Source organism: Chrysochloris asiatica, unplaced genomic scaffold, assembly GCF_000296735.1.
Source record: "Chrysochloris asiatica unplaced genomic scaffold, ChrAsi1.0 scaffold00073, whole genome shotgun sequence".
Taxonomy (NCBI): domain Eukaryota; kingdom Metazoa; phylum Chordata; class Mammalia; order Afrosoricida; family Chrysochloridae; genus Chrysochloris; species Chrysochloris asiatica.
The window spans coordinates 12,962,241-12,982,868 of NW_006408591.1; the positions used below are offsets into that span (position 1 = coordinate 12,962,241).

General features: G+C 37.0%; 1 protein-coding gene and 1 pseudogene across 1 annotated transcript; both read right to left on the minus strand.

Annotated features, from left to right (window-relative positions):
* Positions 1-15,388: 15,388 nt before the first annotated feature.
* LOC102836085 lies at positions 15,389-16,284 on the minus strand (annotated as a pseudogene).
* A 257-nt stretch (positions 16,285-16,541) lies between these two features.
* On the minus strand, positions 16,542-17,126 carry LOC102836467 (NACHT, LRR and PYD domains-containing protein 2-like). The gene is made up of 2 exons (XM_006864948.1): positions 16,965-17,126; positions 16,542-16,676 (listed from the first exon to the last, which is right to left on the minus strand). The coding sequence occupies exons 1-2, from the start codon at positions 17,124-17,126 to the stop codon at positions 16,542-16,544; spliced, it is 297 nt and encodes a 98-aa protein (XP_006865010.1).
* Between the last annotated feature and the right edge of the window lie 3,502 nt (positions 17,127-20,628).

Sequence of the window (20,628 nt, forward strand, 5' to 3'; positions counted from 1 at the left end):
CAGAATTCTATCATGCGTTCTCCAGCATCATTTCTATCACCAAGGCCATATTTTCCAACTACTGATCCTTCCTCTTTGCTTCCAAATTTGCATTCCAATCACCAGTAATGATCACTACATCTAGATTGCATGTTTGATCAATTTCCAATTGAAGAAGTTGATAGAATTCTTCTATTTCATCCTCACTGGCTTTAGAGGTTGGTGCATAAATATGAATAATAGTGGTATTAACTGGGCTTCCCTATAGGCAGATGGATATTATTCTATCACAGACAGCATTGTACCTCATGACTGATCTGGATATGTTCTTTTTGACAATGAATACAACACCATTTCTTTTCAATTTGTCATAGTAAACCATAGTATACCATGTGGTTGTCAGATTCAAAATGGCCAATACCAGTCTGTTTCAGCTCACTAATGCCTAAGATATTGATGTTTATGCATTCCATTTCATTTTTGAAAATTTCCAATTTTCCTAGATTCATACTTTGTACATTCCATGTTCTGATTTTTAATGGATGTTTATAGCTCTTGTTCTTTATTTTGAGTTGTGCCCCATCAGCAAATGAAGGTTCTTGGGCTTTACTCCGGCAGGCTTTACTCCATTTGCATCATCACGGTTAACTCTACTTTGAGGAGGCAGCTCTTCCTCAGTCGCATTTTGAGTGCCTTCCAACTTGAGGGACTCTTTACTGGTACTATATCTGACAGTGTTTCTCTGCTATTCATTAGGTTTTCAATGACTAAATATTCGGAAGTTGTTCGTCACTCTTTTTTCCTAGTCTGTCTTTGTCTGGAAACTCATCTGAAACCTGTCCACCATTACTCTTCTGGGCTTTTTAAATTTTTATCCAGTTTTTGCCTGAACTTGCATGTAAGAAGTTGTTCCACAGTCTGCCCTTGGCCTATTTTTGCTGATGATATTGAGTTTTTCCACCATGTTTCCCCACAGACATAGTCAATTTGATTTTTGTGTATTCCATCTGATGATGTTCATAGGAATAGTCACATTTTATGCTGTTTAAAAAAGGTATTTGTAATGAATAAGTCATTGGTCTTGCAAAATTCTATTATGCAATCTCTAGCATCATTTCTTTCAACAAGAACATATTTTCCAACTACTTTTTCTTTTCCTTTGTTTCCAACCTTTGTATTACAATCAGCAGTGATTACCAATATATCTTGACTTCAGGTTTGATCAATTTCAGAATGGAGATTCAGTACAATTCTTCAATTTCATCATAGTTGGTTCGGTAGTTGGTGGATAAATTGAGTAATAGTCCTATCAACTGGTCTTCCTTGTATGTGTAATATATTACACTATCACTCCTTGTATGTGTAATAGATATTACACCATCACAGACAGCATCATACTTCAAGATAATTCTTCAAATGTTCTTTTTGATAATGAATGCTATGCCAGTCCTCTTAAATCTGTTATTCCTAGCACAGTAAATCATATGATTGTCAGATTCAAAATGACCAATACCAGTCTATTTCAGCATAGGATTACACTCTTTATATGTTTCATTTCATTTTTAACAATTTCCAATTCTTCCATATTTATACTTTTTGTGTTCTTGTTATGACTGTTGATGGGCATTCACAGCAGTTCCTTCTCATTTTTAGTTGTGCCTCATCAGCAAATGAAGGTCCTAAAAGCTTCCCTCCATTCTCTCATCACAGTCAACTCTACTTTGAGGAGGCAGCTATTCACCACTGATGTCTGAGTGACTTTCAACCTAGTGCTTCCAACTAGATAGCAATATTCTAGTGATAGCTGACAGTATTCTACTGCTATTCATAAGGTTTCCAATGGCGGACTATTCCGAATTAGTTCTTCTTGCCTTCCTAATCTGTCTTAGTCTTGAAGTTCAGCTGAAATCTGTCCAGCAGGTGTGACCCTGCTGGTATTTATAGTTCCAATTACTAGATCCAATAGCTTCTAGTATCACAGCAAACCTGAAGCCATCTTGGTAAAATAAGATGACAGATGAGTGGTGGAAATTCTTTCTATAGATGTTTAAAACCTTCTTAATGTTCCAAATGCTTTGTGTGGCATAAAAGTGAAAAGCATAAAATGTGGACTTGATGTTATGTCTTGACCACTGTGGGGATCCTGAAGAAGGTATGATCACCTGTTGTTCAAAATCTAAACATGTTTTTATCATCACTGCTAACAAAATTCATAAAAAACAGATGCCACCTGTTAACATGGAACAAGAGCTGTCATTGCTGATATCAGATGGAACTTCGTTGAAAGGAGAGAATACCAGAAATATGTCTACCTTTACTTTCTTGACTACGCAAAGACTTTCGATTGTGTGGATCATAACAAGCTATGGACAACATTGCTGAGGTTGAGTATTCCAGAACATTTAATTGTTCTAATAAGGAACTTGTACACAGACCAGTATGCAGTCATTTGAACAGTAAAAGGGATTACTGAATGGTTTAAAATTGGGAAAGTTGTGTGCCAGGGATGTATTCTTTCACCATACTTATTCAATCTATATGCTGAGCAGATAATCTGAGAAGCTGGATTATATGAAGAAGAATGTTCATCAGGATTGGAGGAAGACTCATTAACAACCTACAATATGCAGATGATTCACACTAGTGTGCTGGAAATGAAAAAGATTTACAATACTTACTGGTGAAGATCAAAGACCACAGCCTTCAGTATGGGTTTCATCTCAATGTAAAGAAAACAATAATTCTCACTACTGGACCAATAAATACATCAAGATTAATGGTTATAAGATTGAAATTGTCAAATACTTCATTTTTCATGGATCAACCATAAACACTCATGGAAGAAGCAGTCAAGAAATCAAATGATGTATTGTGTTAGCAGACCTGCTGTACAAAACCTCTTTAATGTGTTCAATAGCAAAGATTTCAGTTTGAGAACTAAGGTGTGCCTGACTCAAACCTGGTATTTTCAATAATCTTATATGCATGTGAATATTGGACAATGAAAAAGGGAGATTGTAGAGTTGGTGCATTTGAGTTATGGTGTTGGAGGAGAATATTATAAGCACCATGGACTGCCAAATGAACAAACAAATGTGTTAGAAGAAGTAAAACCTGAATGCTTTTCAGAAGCCAGGTTGGTCAGACTTGATTTCTCATAATTAGGACATTCTATCAGTAAGGACTAGGCCATAGAGAAGGACATCATGCTTGGTAAAGTGTAGAGTCAGGGAAAAAGAGGAAGACCCCTAATGTGATGGATTGGCACAGTGGCAGCAGCAATGGACTCCAGCATAGCAAGGATTTTTTAATTTGGTTCAGGACCAGGCAATGTTTCGTTCTGTCTGTACCAAACTGATGGCACCTAACAACAACAGTAACAAATATTCAGAAGTATTCTGCCTTTCCTCCTTCTTACTCTGTGTAAGTATGAAAGTTCTGCTGAAACCTGTCTAACAGGGGCAGCACTGTTGGTATTTAAAACACTGGTGGTGTACCTTCCAGCATCAAAGCAACACACAACCCACCATAGTACAACTATTTGACAGGTGACTATTGGACACTCTTCCTGTAGAATGTTTAAAACCTTCTTAATGCTCCAATTGCCTTGCATGACTTAAAAGTGGAAAGCCATAAAGGTGGGCTTAAGGTAATGTCTTGACTGCTGTGGGAATTCTGAAGAAGATATGATTCACATGACATTCAAGAAATGGATGTCATCTGTTAAAATCTTGGTTTATATCACAATCCTAATAGTTTTAGAGGAGTCCTGGTGTGGTGCTGTGGGTTAAAGCACTGGACTGCAAGGACAGTTTGAACTACAAGTTTCAGAGTTTAAGCTCAAAAGCTGCTCCTCAGAATCCCTATACAGGGTCACTATGAGTCGGAACCAACTCGATGGCAGTTACAACAACAATAGTTGTGAAAAAAAACAATAGTTGGTGAAAAAAAAGAATAAAAACATAACCTATCCTAGTTGATTTAAGAATTTTACATCCAGCTTGACACTATTAGACAATTGAATCTCCCTTGAGAAATAAGATAGTCCCTGTGACTCAGTTTTGCAACCGAAAAATGAAACAGATGATACATTAAAATCAGGTATTTCAAGGCTTTTAAAATTAAAAAATTGATGGGGTCCTCCTTGAAGCTTTATAAAACTGCCTTTGACCTATAAGGTGATTTATTTATTTATTTTTTGTTCCCTTCTGAACTTACATAGTAGACTTGTGTTATATAACATAATACTTCACTTTCTCTTTTCAAATAAAATATATTTTACCCTCGTCCCTTCCCCACTCCCACCACCTTGCAGTCTATACATTTATTTTGTAGCTTATACTCTTGCTCTTATTCAGTAAAGCAAACAAACATTCTGGTGGGGTTAAGGATTAATGGCAAGAAATTGCATGACAGTACAGCACATAACCTTGAGGGAGGAGATCAAGGGAAATGTCAGTCAAACACCTGCCCTTAGTTCAGTTGCTAATTAATTCGTGAACATTGACTCAGGTTGCAGATTTACTAGTGTACAAGGGAATCAAGCCCTATCCTATAAATACTGCCTTGATTTAATGAGGCTTTAATAGGATTAAATGGTTTTAACTTTATGACTTCATGTTTTTGATTATAGTTGTGTAGTGCTTTTTGATATGGGTAGATATGGATTTCACTGAATTTTAACTGTGGATTTTAAATGACTAATTAGGGGAATAAAAAGGGGAGAATGTATCATTACTTAAATAACTTAATTTTCTAGAATTTTAAAATAAAATTAAAGATTAAAATGATCTCTATTTAGAAGCAAACATGATCAGTAAGTAAACTCAGGGTCCATCTAAAATACCGTGTGGTTAGTGTTTTCTATTACTCTGGATCTGAGATGATTTGCCAAATCACAGTCTCAAACTATGCAGATTTATTCTGTGTCACTTTTTATATTATATATCTCTGTTTTTCATTTAAAACCTTGGTGTGGCTATGTTGGATAAGTGCTAGACTGGTAACCACAAAACGCTAGACTGTTAACCATTAGTTTAAACCCGCTGACTGCTCATAGATGCCCTATATCCTGTACTCAACAGCACACAACAATGACAAATTTGTTATCTTTGTTGATTACATATTGATGGATTTGTTATCAGTCATCACTGGTTAGTATCACTTAAATTTGAATTTGAATTCTCAGAAAAATTGATTTTTTTGTGCTATACTGTGGTGCTGTAGGCTCAGTACTGGACAGCAAATTCAATTTGAACCACAAGTTTGATGATTCACTGGATAGGGTTTCTGAAGCTACAAATCTTTATGGAAGCAGACACTCATCTTTCTCCAGTGGAGCAGCTTGTGGGTTTGAACTGTCCACCTGTGGTTAGCAGTCCAGTGCCTATCCTACAGTATCACCAGGGTTCCTTAACTATTGGAATAGTATTGCCAAATCAATAAGGTTCAAGGCTCAGATAAATATTTACTATAATTATATATATATATATATATATATATAGTGTGACCCTTTAGGATAAGCTCTGGACTGCTAACCACAGGTTAGCAGTCCAAATTCACCACCCACTACTCGGATACCCTGTACAGGATTGCTATGAGTCAAAACTGCCCAGAATCGGGAAGTGTTTCGTTCTGTTGTGTACAGGGTCACTATGCGTCGGTACCGACTTGATGGCACCTAACAACAACAACACAATGAGTCAAAACAACAACTATATATTGAAATATGGACTCCTTCTGTGGCTCTGTGGGATCAGAATTGGATTGTAAATCACAGAGTCATGTGTTCAAATCCTCCAGATGCTCCTTGGAAACCCTATATAGGGTCACTACAAGTTGGAACTGACTCAAAGGCACTTAGCAACAACAATAACATATTCAAATATATGGTGTGTGTCTGTAAGAATAAGATGTGTGTTAGTAACTCTGTATGGTGAAATGTGATAATTGAGTATAAAACAATCCAAATTCCTTCTTTGGGATAAAGACCAAAATTCTTAATTATGGTCTCTATTCTTTAACTCTATACTCTTTTACTGGAGCCCTGGTGTGACACTCTAGGAAAAGCAGTGATCTGTTAACTGCAAGTTTGGTGATTCAAAACACTAGCTGCTCCTCGGAAATCCTATACAGATTTACTAAAAGTCTCAACCAACTCAATGGCACTTAATGACAGCAACAACATTCTTTAACTAGCCCCTTTCCAGCTCACAAAATTCCAGGCACTGAGGCTATCATGATAAACAAGACAGACAACATTCTTATTCTTAAATATAATATTATTGTACATTAGGGGAGACTGACGATAAATGAGTAAAGGATAGAAATTTTCTGATGACAATAACTGCCATAAATGAAAAAGTGCCAGCTACTTAATAGAGGGTAACTAAGTTAAGAAAGAACTGCTTAGATCTGGTTGCCAGAAAAGCTGATGTGAAAACCTGGCATGTAAGCTACCCTCTGAGCAAGAAAAAGAAGCCAGCCTTCCAAAGTTCTGTTGGTAAAATCTTTCAGACCAGGAAAGCAGCTCATACCTAGCCTCAGAGGAATTAACAGGTGTTTGATGTTCAAGGGACTTTACTGGAGCACTGTGTGATAAAAAAATGAGAGTCATGTGGTAAGTTAATCATGATCAGCCCATATCAGATTATTCCAACATATTGAGGAATCCCAGTGTGACACTATAAGATAAACCCTGGGATGTTAACCACAAGTTCAGTGGCTCAAACACACCAGTGGCTCCTCAGAAACCCTAAACAGGGTCGCTATGAGTCAGAACTGACTCAATGTCATTTGAAACAACAACATTGGTCCCTATGATCAAACTTTCTTGCCCTGTTTTCAGTTTCTTAAGTAAGCTGATAAATTCTTAAGTAAGCTCAGAAACATTGTTTGTTTCTCCTTATGACTATATCCCGCAATTCTAAGAAAATGCCTAAATTATGCTATTGTTTTTGACTATTAACAAGTTAACTTTGACTCATGGTGACAAAATAAAATGTTGCCTGGTCCTGTGTCTTTCTCACAATCACCCAATATGCTCAATTATTTTATCCTTGCAGTCTATCTCTCCAGTGTTGTCTTCTTCATTTGCACTCTACTTCATCAAATGCAATGTCCTCCTCTAGCAACTGATCCCTTTTTGTGACATGTTCAGAAAATGATTCAGACAGTTTTCTATTATGATCCATGACATTTTCATTGACTTACTTCTTGAAGTATTTACCAGTTCATTCTCCCAGCCCATAGGATGCATGGAAGAGATATTTTTCCTGGTGTGGCATTGTAGGATGAGGTGGGTTTGAACAGCAAAGTCAAACTCACCAGCTGTTCCTCAGAAACCTCATACAGGGTCACTATGAGTCATAGCTAACTTGATGGCACTTAGCAACAACAAATAAAAGGACATATTGTATCCTCATTAATTCTTATTCATGTTGATAAATGAGAAGATCTAATACCCTTCCTTGCATACTCTCTGGAACAGATACTTTGGGTTGGCTCCCAAATATCATTCTCAACTTTTTTTTTTTTTTTTTTCTTTCCTTCTTTTCACTAAAAGCAAGATACTGCAAAAGCAAAATAGTCACTTTGCTAAGATTTCATGCAGCTGGATCTGGTGAGGATATCCAATACTGAAAAATAAGGGCAAAGACCAGGAAATAAATGCTTTTCTTTTTGACAAATGACAGATGAGTACTTCAATTGCCCTCGCTACTCATGTGCCTTCTGACTTTGAACATGGCTGTGAAGATGTTACATGTGAAGCTAAGATAGCCATCTTGTTAGCATAAAAAGACATCTAAAAAAATTACAAAGCTGTCAACCCAATACCCTGATTTTGTGAATGAACTCATGACACTTCACTATCAGGTTTCTAGTTAGGTGAACAATATAAGTTCAAACTACTAGTAATTAGGGTTTCTCTAACATTCTGCAATCACATTTCCTACCACACTGTATTTCCTAGAGCCTTCTTTTATTCTCACACAGAAATTAGATATGAAATCAGACTGGAAAAATTGAAGAAATGCCTTTTATAAAGACAGGTCATTGTCTGGTTCAATATCAAACTCTTAGTTGTTGTTAAATGCCATCGAGTCAATTCTGACCCATAGCCACCCTGTGTAGGGTTTCCAAGGAGCAGCTGGTGAGCTTGAACCACTGACCTTACAGTGCAAATGGCTTTGCATTCTGGAGCATTAACCCACAGCGCCACACCAGAACTCTATCCCTGTAGTCTGTAAGCTTACTATTCAATATCTTTTCTGATACTGACCATTTATCCTTTGAATTAAATTTTTCTTCTTGGTATCTCTGCTGATTTTCTGTCACCTTATAGCTTTTGCATGCATAGAAAAGAACAGTGACTTCTGTTGTGAATACTTTCTTGATGCACATAAGGTAATTAATTAGGTAATTAATTAATTCCCATGTTTATTGCAGAGCCTTTTGCACTGAACTGGGAAGAGCTAGAAACAAAATCCTCTTGTTTCTAACTGTTTTCAAATAGAGGGACGATGCTTGTCATTTATATATATATCTCATATTTCCACAGTTTAATAATTTTGCTTGGATGTGATTGTTCATACTTGAGTATACACTAAGAATTTATTTGAACCTCAGTGAAATAAAGAAAACAATATCATTCTTAGTTGCATGATTATAGGGTTTTTTTAAACTTCCCGATGCTTACTAGAATCAGTGATACTAACTATATGCTGTTTAAAACTGTACGTTCTCATGACTGAGATATTATTTTTCTAGCTAAGGACTTTACCCTTCAATACTTTCTCTAATATCTTACCAGTTCAAAGCCACCTTCCACTGTTATTAATTATAAGTTCTAATATTGTGTCTAATAGTTCTATTGTACATAGGGTCGCTGTGACTCAGAACCACCTTGAAGGCACTTAACAACAACAACATCAAAAAAAAAATAATGATTTGAATAACAATGATGAAAGAATTTATTATGTTTGTATTTGGGTTGTGGTATCAAATTGTATCCTTTCTTAGGAGATTGTTGGTAATTTCTATGACTTCCTTGAGTTAGGAAATTGTGAGTGTGTGCCTGTGTGCATGTGAACATATGTCCTTATTGCAGTTTTTGCTACATTATTTTGCTCTTAATTGCCTGTCTGTCTCATTCATAAATACATGAGTTCCTTCAGAGAAGGCATCTCATTCCATTCTTGATGGTATCTTTAATTGCTAGAACAGATCCTCATACAGTCTAAGAAAATAATGAATGTTTGATGCATGAATGAATGAATGAAAGAATATATAAATATTACTTTCCATAGTTCATAAATATAATGACTTTTCATTTATGTATGACTGGCCATTCATCTGTCAAGTCTGTGAAATCTCTCAAAAAAACATTGCCTCTTGCATAGTTTATGTCACTTTTTAGTTCTGCGGCTCAGTTTCCACATAAAATGTAACAAATGGTCTTTTTTCTTAGAATCAAAATTTAATTTATGTAATACCATATGTGTATGCAAACCAAATTGTCATCAAGTTGTTCTTTTATGTGAGCACAAAGGGTGTTAATGGACATTATATGAACTCCAAAGGATTTAATTTTGTTTATTATGTGGGATTTATTTTTTTAGAAGAATATGTAGTATCCCAGATTTTCTCTGGAAAAGTCATAGAATAAATACTTTAATTATTCCTTAGGATTCATAATTACTACATAGGTAATTAGTTCTTTTTCTGTCTCTCCTCAATATTCTTGGTAGATAATAAACATGATTTCTCAAGATTAATAACAGGAGACTTATTCTTTCATAATTTTTGATAATGAAATCCTAACTAAAGGAGTTCCCAGATAGATAGGCAGCTGATGAAAGAGATAAAGGTAGGAGGTTTTGAGATGCTGGGTTTCTGCATTCTGGAACTGATTACTTTCTTCTCTTAGGAGAGTGGAGCCTAGACTTTGGCCCTTTTCCAATTAATATTACTGATTGAAGTAGCCGTTGTTGTTGTTAGGTAATGCTGAATTGATCCTGATTCAGAACGACTTTATGCACAACAAAAATAACATTACCTGTAACTGCCACATGCTCACAAATATTGTTATATTTGAGCACAATGAGGACACGACTGAGTCAGTCCGTCACAATGGGGGTCTTCCTCTGCTTAGCTCAGGAAGTGGTCCTCATCATAACACACCCAAAACACAAGGGAGGAATTCTCACAATCCTAGCTTCTAATAAGGAATATTCTGGCTATATTTCTTCCCACACATATTGATTTGTTCTTCTGGCAGTCCATGGTACTTTGAATATTTATCTCCAACCCCATAACACAAATATATAAATTCTTCTGTGGATTTACTTATTCATTGTCCAACTTTCACATGCATATGAAACTACTGAAAAAGCCATGACTTGTCAGGTGCCTCTTAGTCCTCAAACTAATAGCTTTACTCTTGAGTATTTTAAAGAGGTTTTGTGCAGATTTGCCTAATACCATAAACCATTTGATTTCTTGACTGCTGCTTCCATGAGTGTTGATTGAGAATCTAAGCAAAATGAAGTCTTTGATAACTTCAATCTCTTCTCCATTTATCATGATGTTATTTATTGATCCAGTTGTGGAGATTTTTGTTTTCTTTACATTGAAGGCTGTCTTTGATCTTCATTAGTAAGTATTTTAAGTCCTCTTCTCTTTCTGCAAGTCAAGATTTATCATCTGCAATATTGGAAGTTGCTAATGCGTCTTCCTCCAATCCTGATGCCATGTTATTCTTTACAGAATCCAGTTTGTCATATTATCTTTCTAAGTAAAGAGATTGAATAAATAGGGTGAAAAAGTATAGCCCTGTAGCACACAATTCATTATTTAAACCACTGTGTATGGGTTCCTAATGAGCAAGATTAAGTGTTCTGCAATACCCATTATTAGCAATGTTATCCATATCTTGTCATGAGACACACAATTGAAAACCTTTACATAATCAATAAAACACAGGTGAACATTTCTAGCATTCTCCTCTTTCAACCAAGATCAATCTGACTTCAACAATTATATCCCTAGTTTGTCATCCTCTTCTAAATCTGAATAGAGTTTCTGACAGTTCCCTGTTTATGTATTTGTAGCAGCTGTTTTTGAATTATTGTCAACAAATTGTATTTGCATGTGATATTAATCATATTATTTGATGATTTCTACACTTTGTTGGGTCATTTCTCTTTGGAATGGACACAGATATAGCTCTCTTCCAATTTGTTGGCTGGGTAGCTGTCTTCCAAATGCCATGGCATAGATGAGTAAGCACCTCCAGTACTGCATCAGATTGTTGAAAGATTTTAATTTTACTCTGTCAATTCCTGGATCCTGTTTTTCACCAATACATTCAGTGCAGCTTGGACTTCTTCCTTCAGTACCATTAGTTCTTGATCATATGCTATCTCTTCAAATAGTTAAACATTGACCATTTCTTTTTGGAACAGTGAATCTGTGTATACCTTTAATATTCCTTTGATGCTTTCTCCATTATTTAATATTTTGCCCTTGTAATATTTCAATCTAGCATGGCAAAGCTTGGATGTTTTTCTTTAGTTCTTTCACTTCAAGAAATGCTGAGTGTGTTCTTCTCTTTGGTTTTCTAACGCCAGGTGTTTACATTTCATTATAATACCTGTTTTTGTCTTCTCGAACTGCCTTTTTAAATTTTCTATTCCGCTCTTTGATGCTCTCATTTCATCCATTTACTTTAGAATCTCTACACTGGAGAGTAAGTTTTAAAGTTTCTTCTGACATCCTCTTTGGTCTTTTCTGTCTTTTTAAAGACCTTTTGCTTTATTCCTGTATTGTGTCCTTGATGTCATCTTTGGTCATGACTACATAATGCAACATCTCTCTTCTTGAGATGTTCTTTAAATTCAAGTGGTATATGTTCAAGGACCTGTTTTGATTCTCAAGGATTTGTTATAGTTTTTTTCAGGTTCAGTATAAATTTGAATATGAGTAATTGATGGTATATTCCACAGTCATCCCCTGGCCTTGGTTTGACTTACGATATTGAATTTTTACACCATCTCTTTCTACAGATGTAGTCAATTTGATTCCTCTGTATTCCACCCTGTGAGGTAAATGTGTATAATAAATAGCTTTTTATGCTGTTTTAAAATGACATTTGCAATGAATAATTCATTGGTCTTGCAAAATTCTGTGATGTTATCTCCAGCATCAGTTTGATCAAGACTATATTTTCCTTGCTGATCCTTTCTTTGTTTCCAAGTCACCAGTAGTTATCAATATATCTTGATTGCATTTTGCATCAATTTTAGACTGATGAAGTTGGTAGACTTCTTCAATTTCATTATCCAAACTGGCTTTAGTGGTTATTGCATAAATTTTAATAATAGTAGTATTAACTGGTCTTCCTAGAATAGATATTATCCTATCACAGAAAACATTTTACTTCAAAGTCATGAAATGTTCTTTCTGTTGAGTCGTATGCCATTCCTCTTGAAATTATCATTTCCTCCATAGTAAATCATATGATTGGAAGATTCAAAATTGCTATTACCAGTCCATTTCAGTTCATAAATGCCTAGGAGATTGATGTCTATGCATTCATTTCATTCTTGGCAATTTCCAATTTTCCTACAGTCATACTTTGAACATTCCATTTTATGATTATTAATGGATGTTTGCAGCTGTTTCTTCTCATTTTGAGTAGTGCCTCATCAGCAAATGAAAGTCCCAGAATCTTTACTCCATTCATGTCATCACAACTCTACTTTGAGGAGGAAGCTCTTCCCAAGTTGTATGTTAAGTGTCTTTCAACCAGAAGAGCTGATTTTCTGGCACTATATCTGAGAATATTCTGGTGCTATTCATTGTGTTGGAGTCCTGGTGTGGTGCTGTGGGTTAAGGCATTGGATTGCAAAGTCAGTTTGAACCATAAGTTTGTAATTCAAGCTCACGAACTGCTCCTGAGAAACCCTATACAGGATCACTATTGGTTAGAACTGACTCGACAGTACTTAAGAACAACAAACCAACCTTACGTATCCAATAGTGCCACACCAGGACTCCACAGGGTTTTATCCATTGGCTCCAATCTGATGGTACTTAACAGTGACATTCATAATGTTTTCATTTTTTTGGAATTAAATCAGACAGTGTTCCACTGCTAGTCATGTGGTTTCCAGTGGCTAAACAATCCTCTTCTTCTTCCTAGTATGCCTTAGGCTGTAAGGTGCACTGAAATTTGTCCATCATGGTCATGGTGGTATTTAAAATATAGAGGCATATCTTCCAGCATCACAGCAATGCACAAGTCACCGTATAGGATGTTACATTCTGGTATAAAAGAAAAAATAAGCTATAAAAAATGTAAACTTATATTGTTGTTTTTGTTGTTAAGTGCTGTTGAGTCAGAGTTACCCTGTATGCACCCAGCATTATAATCTCAATATATAAAACCTCCAATTACAGACTTACAGAGAGGTATAGATCAGTCTATTATTGTAGTTAACATTTTTAGTGTAACACTCACAGAAACTAATAGATCAAGCAGACAAAAATAAAGATAAGGAAAATCTAAGAATGCAAATAAATAATTATTTTATAGATACTTTGTTGTTGTTAGGTGCTTTCGAGTCAGTAGTGACCCATAGCAACTCTGTGTGCAACAGAATGAAACATTGCCAAATCCTGTACCCATCTCACAATCTTTGCTACACCTGAGCCCACTGCTACTGCCACTGTGCAAATCCATCTAGTTGGGGGTTCTCTCATCTTTTTCTCTGACCTTCCACTTTATAAAATATGATTTCCATTTCCATGGATTGGCCCCTACCAATAATACATCAGAAAGATGAGAGACGAAGTCTGGCCATCCTGACCTCAAGGGAACATTCTGCCTGTACTTTTTCCAACACAGATCTGTTTGTTCTTTTGGCAGTCAATAGCACTTCTAATATTATCCTCCAACACCATAACTCAAATGTATCAGTTCTTCTATGGTCTTCCTTATTCACTATCCAACTTTTGCATGCATATGATGTTATTGAAAATACCCTGACATGGGTCAGGTACACCTTAGTCCTCAAACTGACATCTTTGCTCTTGAACAAAAAGACTTGAACAGGTCTTGTGCAGCAGATTTGCCTAATGCCATAAGTCATTTTATTTCTTGACTGCCGCTTCCATCAGTGTTGATGGTTGATGAGAGAAAAATGAATCTTTGACAACTTCCATCTTTTCTCTATTGATAAGGATGTTGTTTATTGGTCCAGTGGTGATGATTTTGGTTTTATTTACATTGAAATGCAACAAATACTAAAGGCTGTGGTCTTTGATCTTATTCAGTAAGTATTTTAAGTCCTCTTTGCTTTCAGCAAGCAAGGTTGTATCATATACATATTACAGGTTGTTAATGAGCCTTCCTCCAATCTTGATACCACATTTTTCTTCATATAACCCAGCTTAATATAATTCAGTTTCTCACATTATGTGGTCAGAAAACAGATTGAGTAAGTATAGTGAAAGAATACAACCTTAGTACACACCATTCCTAATTTTAAATTCTATTGGAATAACTCCCTTTTGGTCTAGCTATAGATTCCTCATGAGCACAATTAAGTGTTCTGGAATACTTATTATTCACAATGTTATCCATACAACCAAAAACATTTGCATAGTCAACAAAGCACAGGTAAACATCTTTCTTGTATTCTCTCCTTTCAGCCAAGATCCATCTGGCATCAGTAATGATATCCCTCTTCTGAATCCAGCTTGATCCTCTGGAAGTTCTCTGTAAATGTATGTTTTCAGCCATTATTGTATTATCTTTAGTAAAACTTTACTTGCATGGGGTATCAATGATATTGTCTGATGATATGTGTATTCCCTTGGGTCACCCCTCATTAGCATGGGCATAAATATGGATCTCTTTTAATTAGTTGACCAGGTAGTTTGTCTTCCAAATTTCTGGGCATAGATGAATGTGTTCTTCAGTAGTTTCATCCATTTGTTGAAAGTTTTCAATTTGTAATCCATGTATTCCTGGTGCCTTGTTCTTTGCCAGTGCCTTCAGTACACCTTGGACTTCTTCCTTCAGGATCATTGGCTCTTGTTCATATACTACCTCTTGAAATGGATAGTGACCATTTCTTTTAGTTCAGTGACCTGTATTCCTTCTATCTTTTTTTTTTTTTTTTTTTTTTTTTTTTTATGAATGTGTTCACCTTTATTTCTTTTAATCTCTACTTGTGATACAGACATTCCACACATAACAGGATTAAATGGTTTGTGAAGGTTTCATGTAAGCCTGAGACAGAATCAAATCTAAGATAGTATGTAGTCACCTACTAACTTATAAATAAGAAGACTCCTAGAAAATTCACCATCATCATTGTGGGAGGAATGGCTCCAGTGTGGTTTACATTAAAAAGTTTAGAGAAGAAGGCCTGGGATTACTGTGATTGTAGTCTTCATTCTCAGTAGTCAGTTGTGGATTGGTTTCTTGGACTTCTTGCAGCAGCTTTTGCATGTGAGTATTAAATGGATCTATCTTTAACCTAAGTTGAGTTAGGGAACAATTGTGTTGCTTCAAGACTTCACACAACATCTTTATCCCATTATGCCCCAAATAATTCTAATCCAGTTCCACAGTAGTCAGGCTTTGGTTGCATTTCAGGGCAGACGAGAAGTCCATGCAACTGAAAGGTACCAGAGAGTATCCCCACAACCAGAGACATTTCAGGTTGCATACTGGATCCTTCAAGGTCTCATACAGAAAAATCAGCCCTGTAACTGATATGTAATTTTGCCCCAAATCCAAGTGTGTTTGGCTTGACATTTTTTGGAGAAACCTTGAGAGACGATTGCAGCCATTGTCTGTTATATTACAGCTCCACAGGGTCAGATTTTTCAGTCTTTTGATTACAGAAAACAGTGCAGAATTTCCCATAAGCTTCGGCAGGTGAGACATTGTTGAGCGCCACCTTCTGGAGATTGTGTGTGTTGAAGGCTAAGCAATCAGAAAGAATCATCATTGCATAGTCATTCCGGAAGCTGTGATTGATGTCCAGAGACACCAACCAGGCTCTTGTTTGAACTGAAGGTGACACACAAGTCCATCCATGTAGAATGAAGGTGTTGCTCCTTCTTATACTTCTCAACCTCAGAGTCTGAGTTCAAGGATTTATTCTCCAGAAGCATCTGCTTTATGTTCAGTGAAAGCATCTGCAGATTTTGACACTTAAGGCAGAAAGCAGCATGCACCATGTCAGTTTAATTTTTCAAGTTTAGAGACAGTTTGTTAAAATGGGCCATTCCTTTTTCACAAATTCCTCCTCCTGAGATTCATAGAGGCAGCAGAAAATCTCCTTCATGGTGATCAATAAGAAGGTCTTGCTCTTATTGGACTTCACTTTCCGTTTGAGTAATTCCTCTTTGACCCTGCTTGACACTTTGTAGCCAAGCTTTGTCTGTAGCTCCTTGGCACTGTTTTTGTTCAAGAAGCCAAATAAGAAGTATCCAAGCTGGGTCAGGTTGGGGTTCTTCAGTAGTTCTTCAGTGGAGAACAGCTTTTATATATCCCCAGTGTTCCTCCTGTGGTTATCCTGGTCTTTCTCCTCACTCCGTAGAATGTAAAATATGGCAGCAAGGAACTGCTGGATATTGACATGGACAAAGGAGTAGTAGTTTTCATTGTCTTTGTCTGTCTAAAGTATATTTCCCAGGAAAGTGATAATTTCAGATTCTTTCACACCAAGTCTATTGAAATTTTCCCTTTCAAATACAGATGTGTATGTCCATACACCCCAAGCTGTCAGGAGACATAGAGCTTTCAGTGAGTCTTGGAAACTCCAACTGGGGCAAGTGACAGGTACCTGTGAGAAGTGGCTACAGAGACAATGCAGATATAGTGATGTGGTGGTTTGGCAAGTGGGGGTAGGGTCCTCTCTTTTCTCCAACTGCAGCTTCAGAATTATAAAGACAACCCAACACACCATGGGTGTTGAACACATATGGAACAAAGCTGCATTGCTCTTTGTCAAGTCAAAGGCTCTCATTGATTCATATTCATCTTGGAAGTATTTTAAGAAATATTCCTTCCTGTCCATTTCCAAGAATCCTTCAATTTCTAGGAAGACAAGAGGCTCTTGTATCATGAGTCAGAGTTTCCTCAGCGCCCAACTTGGGAGTTACTTTGGGGAAGGTTTTTTCACTAGCAAACAAATCAAGAAGATGGGCACTTGTTTCTGTGTCTTCAAATCATCACATAGATCATGGGTCAGCACTCTAGGAGAATAGCTTAGCTCATCAAAGTCAACAAGGATGATCACGGCATTTTGTTCCTGGGCTATCACCCCAGCTAGGTGTCTTCCAACTCAGGACAGTCCTTGGCAATCAACTCAGAACAATTGCATGGTCCCATCTGGCTGAGTTCCTTGCAGTTGAGATAGAAAATATATTGGAATTTCCTTGCAAGGTTGCTAACTGTACAGTTCATCTTCAACTTTTGACCAGTTTGCTTTTCCCAATACCAGCAGTCCTGTGCAGCACCATTGTTTGGGGGAATGGCCCCCAAAGCTTTTTAGGATTACAGAATGGACAATGGCTTATATCTCTCAGTTACAATCCAAAATTTTCCAGTGGATTCAGGGTAAAAGTTGTTCTTACAGGTTTGCTCAAACTTGTTCTTCAATGCATTTCTATACTCATGTGTTTTAATTGTCTCTTTTCATATAATATACTGTGTTACTTCTAAGTTGGTGGGATCTTTTACCTTTGTAAGTGAGTGGTTTCATGCTTGACACAAAAGTTATAACAACGTGTTCAAATGTATCAACTGTCATGAAGATGGCACAGAACTGGGCAACTTTTTTTTGTTATACACAATGTCAGAGCTGACTAAATGATAATTACCACCAATAATCCAAGAATGATCAATAAGTGAGCTTAGGCTAGTTATGTACTTGTAAATATGTGTCAGTGTTTTTATCTTGGCTATTCAGCAAAAATATCAATAATCTGAACTTCCAAAATCTGAGAAGAATGCCTTAACACATGCATAACTTGCTAAGAGTTGAATTCCAATTTACTCCAATGTCCAGTTTGCCTTCTATTCTTGTGGGAAGTGAGCATTCTCCATGAAAAAAACTGACCAGTAAAATGAGATTTGAGAGAGATGGAATTCCCAAGAGGAGTAGGAAAGGGCAGTAAAAATGGGTCTGTTTAATTTAGCTTACTCAGAATTTGACACTCTATAACCAGCCTGGCTCTAATTTTCGCAGCTCTTCTGTGTCTTCCCAGTTTGATCTTTTTGGTTCTGAAGTCAGTATCATCTGCATTAATGAGGACTTTATTTCATGAAGAGATTTCATAGCCAATTCTTGGATTTCATCCATGGCTTTCTTAGATCAACCCAGTTCATTTTGTCAAGAATCTGGTTGGTCACCAGTACATGTGGTAGCTATTGAGAATTTCTGCCAGTTGCTTCCTATTGGCACCATCGATCTCAAACTTTGTGATCTCCTGCTGGTGAACTATACTTTGCTGGGGTAGGGACTTCAGTAGAGATTTGAACTAACCCAACTCATCCTTGTTAAGCTCTTCTACAAGAGGCTGCAGGTAGAAACCCATGCATGGATGCTCTATCTTGTCCTGTTAAGGACACCTTTCCCCACAGCTTGGTCAAAGGATTGTGCATTTATACTCCTTCCATATTCTTTTGATACTTTCTGCATCATTCAATATTTTGTACATAAAATCCTTGAATACAGCAAGTCAAGTTTCTTTTTTTTTTTTTTTCCCAGTTCGATCATCTTGAGAAATCCTGAGTCTATTCTTCTCTTTTGGTTTTCTAACTCCAGTTCTTTGCACATTCATTCCTTATAATATTTAAATTTGTCTTCTTGAAATGATCTTAGAAATTTTCTGACCAGTTCTTGCACCTCTTAATTCTTCAATTTTCTGTAGCATCTCTACACTGGAGAGCAAGTTTTAGGGTGTCTTCTGCCATTTACTTTGGTCTTTTCCTTTTTTTGTGTCTTCTTAATGAACTTTAGCATTCTTCCTGTAAAATAATCTTGATGTCATCCCACAACTCTTCTGGTCACTGGTCTTTTTCATTTAATATATCAAGTTGGTTTCATAGATGATCTCTTAATTAAGGTGTAATATATTCAAGATCATATTTTGGCTCTCATGGACCTGTTTTCATTTACTTCAGCTTCAGCCAGAATGTTCATATAAGCAATTGATGGTCTGTTTCACAGTCTGCCCCTGGCTTTCTTTTGTCTGATGATATGGAGCTTTTCCACCATCTCTTCCTACATATGTAGTCAATTTGATTTTTGTGTACTACATTTTCTGAGGTCCATATGTATAGTTGTGTTTTAAGTAGATTTAAAAAGATATTTGCAGACGTCAACTTTGGAGGCAGGAGAAGCAGAATCAGGTAGGACAGGCTCCTTGGGGGAGACATGGAAAAAACAGAGAAGGTGCTTTCATGGAGCAGATCCAGAGCTCTGGATCTAGTATAAGGTACAGGGCATCAGTTTCCCACACCCATCAGTGGGAAAATCTTGTAGAAAGGAAAATACTGTGATCTTAGTTGATCCAGATTCAGGACTCTCCCTGCAGCCACTCCGCCCAGGCTGAGATCAGAGGGTGGGGCCATAGCCAGACTGATACAGTGATACAACCCTAAAAACCATACAGCATCATTTAATAAAAGAGGTGTGCGATAGTCTACACATTTCTTTCATCCTCTCCCCTATTGTACCCTATCTGCCTAGCCTGGACACCATAAGGTGGGTGGGAGTGCACCCCCAAAATGGTCCAGCATTGAGCCCAGTTTTCCCATGGCACAGAGAGGATGGGCCCCGTTGGTCCCACGGGATGCTCATTTGGTGGCTGCTTATATCATCTGCCTCTGGGTTATTGTTGTTATGTGCCATGGAGTCAGTTCTGACTCATAGCAACCCTGTACAGGGTTTCCAAGGTTGTAAATCTTTATGGAAGCAGAAAGCCTCATCTTTCTCTCACAGAATAGCTGGTAGTTTTGAACTGCTCACCCTGAGGTTAGGAGCCCAATTCGTAACCACTACATGACTCTGGGACCCAGACCTAAAGTTGACCTGGGCAGGACCCTTTATTCTTGCCTACCCAGCAAGAAAAAGCAGGTCTGGCCATACAAACAAACCATATGTACACTACGTAAAATCCCAACATAAAAGGCAAGAGCCAACACCAACTACTACACACAAGGACACAGCTATTTTGAGAATTATGCTGTGCACACACAAATATCTAACGTATCTTCAAAGATAAAAATAGTGGACAATCTTTCTCCCATTAATTTCTCTATATTTATATGTGCACCTCTAGGGTGGTGACTAGAGTGGGGGCCTGAGTGAGTAGACACCTCTACCCACTGCTGGAGGTTTCTACTGTCCATGTACACTGAACTGCACAGCAAAGGATACTGGTCAATCAGCTATGGTTTTATTTTTGTTTTTGAGTGATGGTTTTGTCTCTGTTTCTGTTTTTTTTGGCCTTTTGATCACACTTTTTCCCTGGGAGGTGGGAGCTTTCTCTCCCTATGTTACTCAAGAAGACACAGAAATTGTGGCCATATAGCCAAACTACAAGCATACCCCATAATAT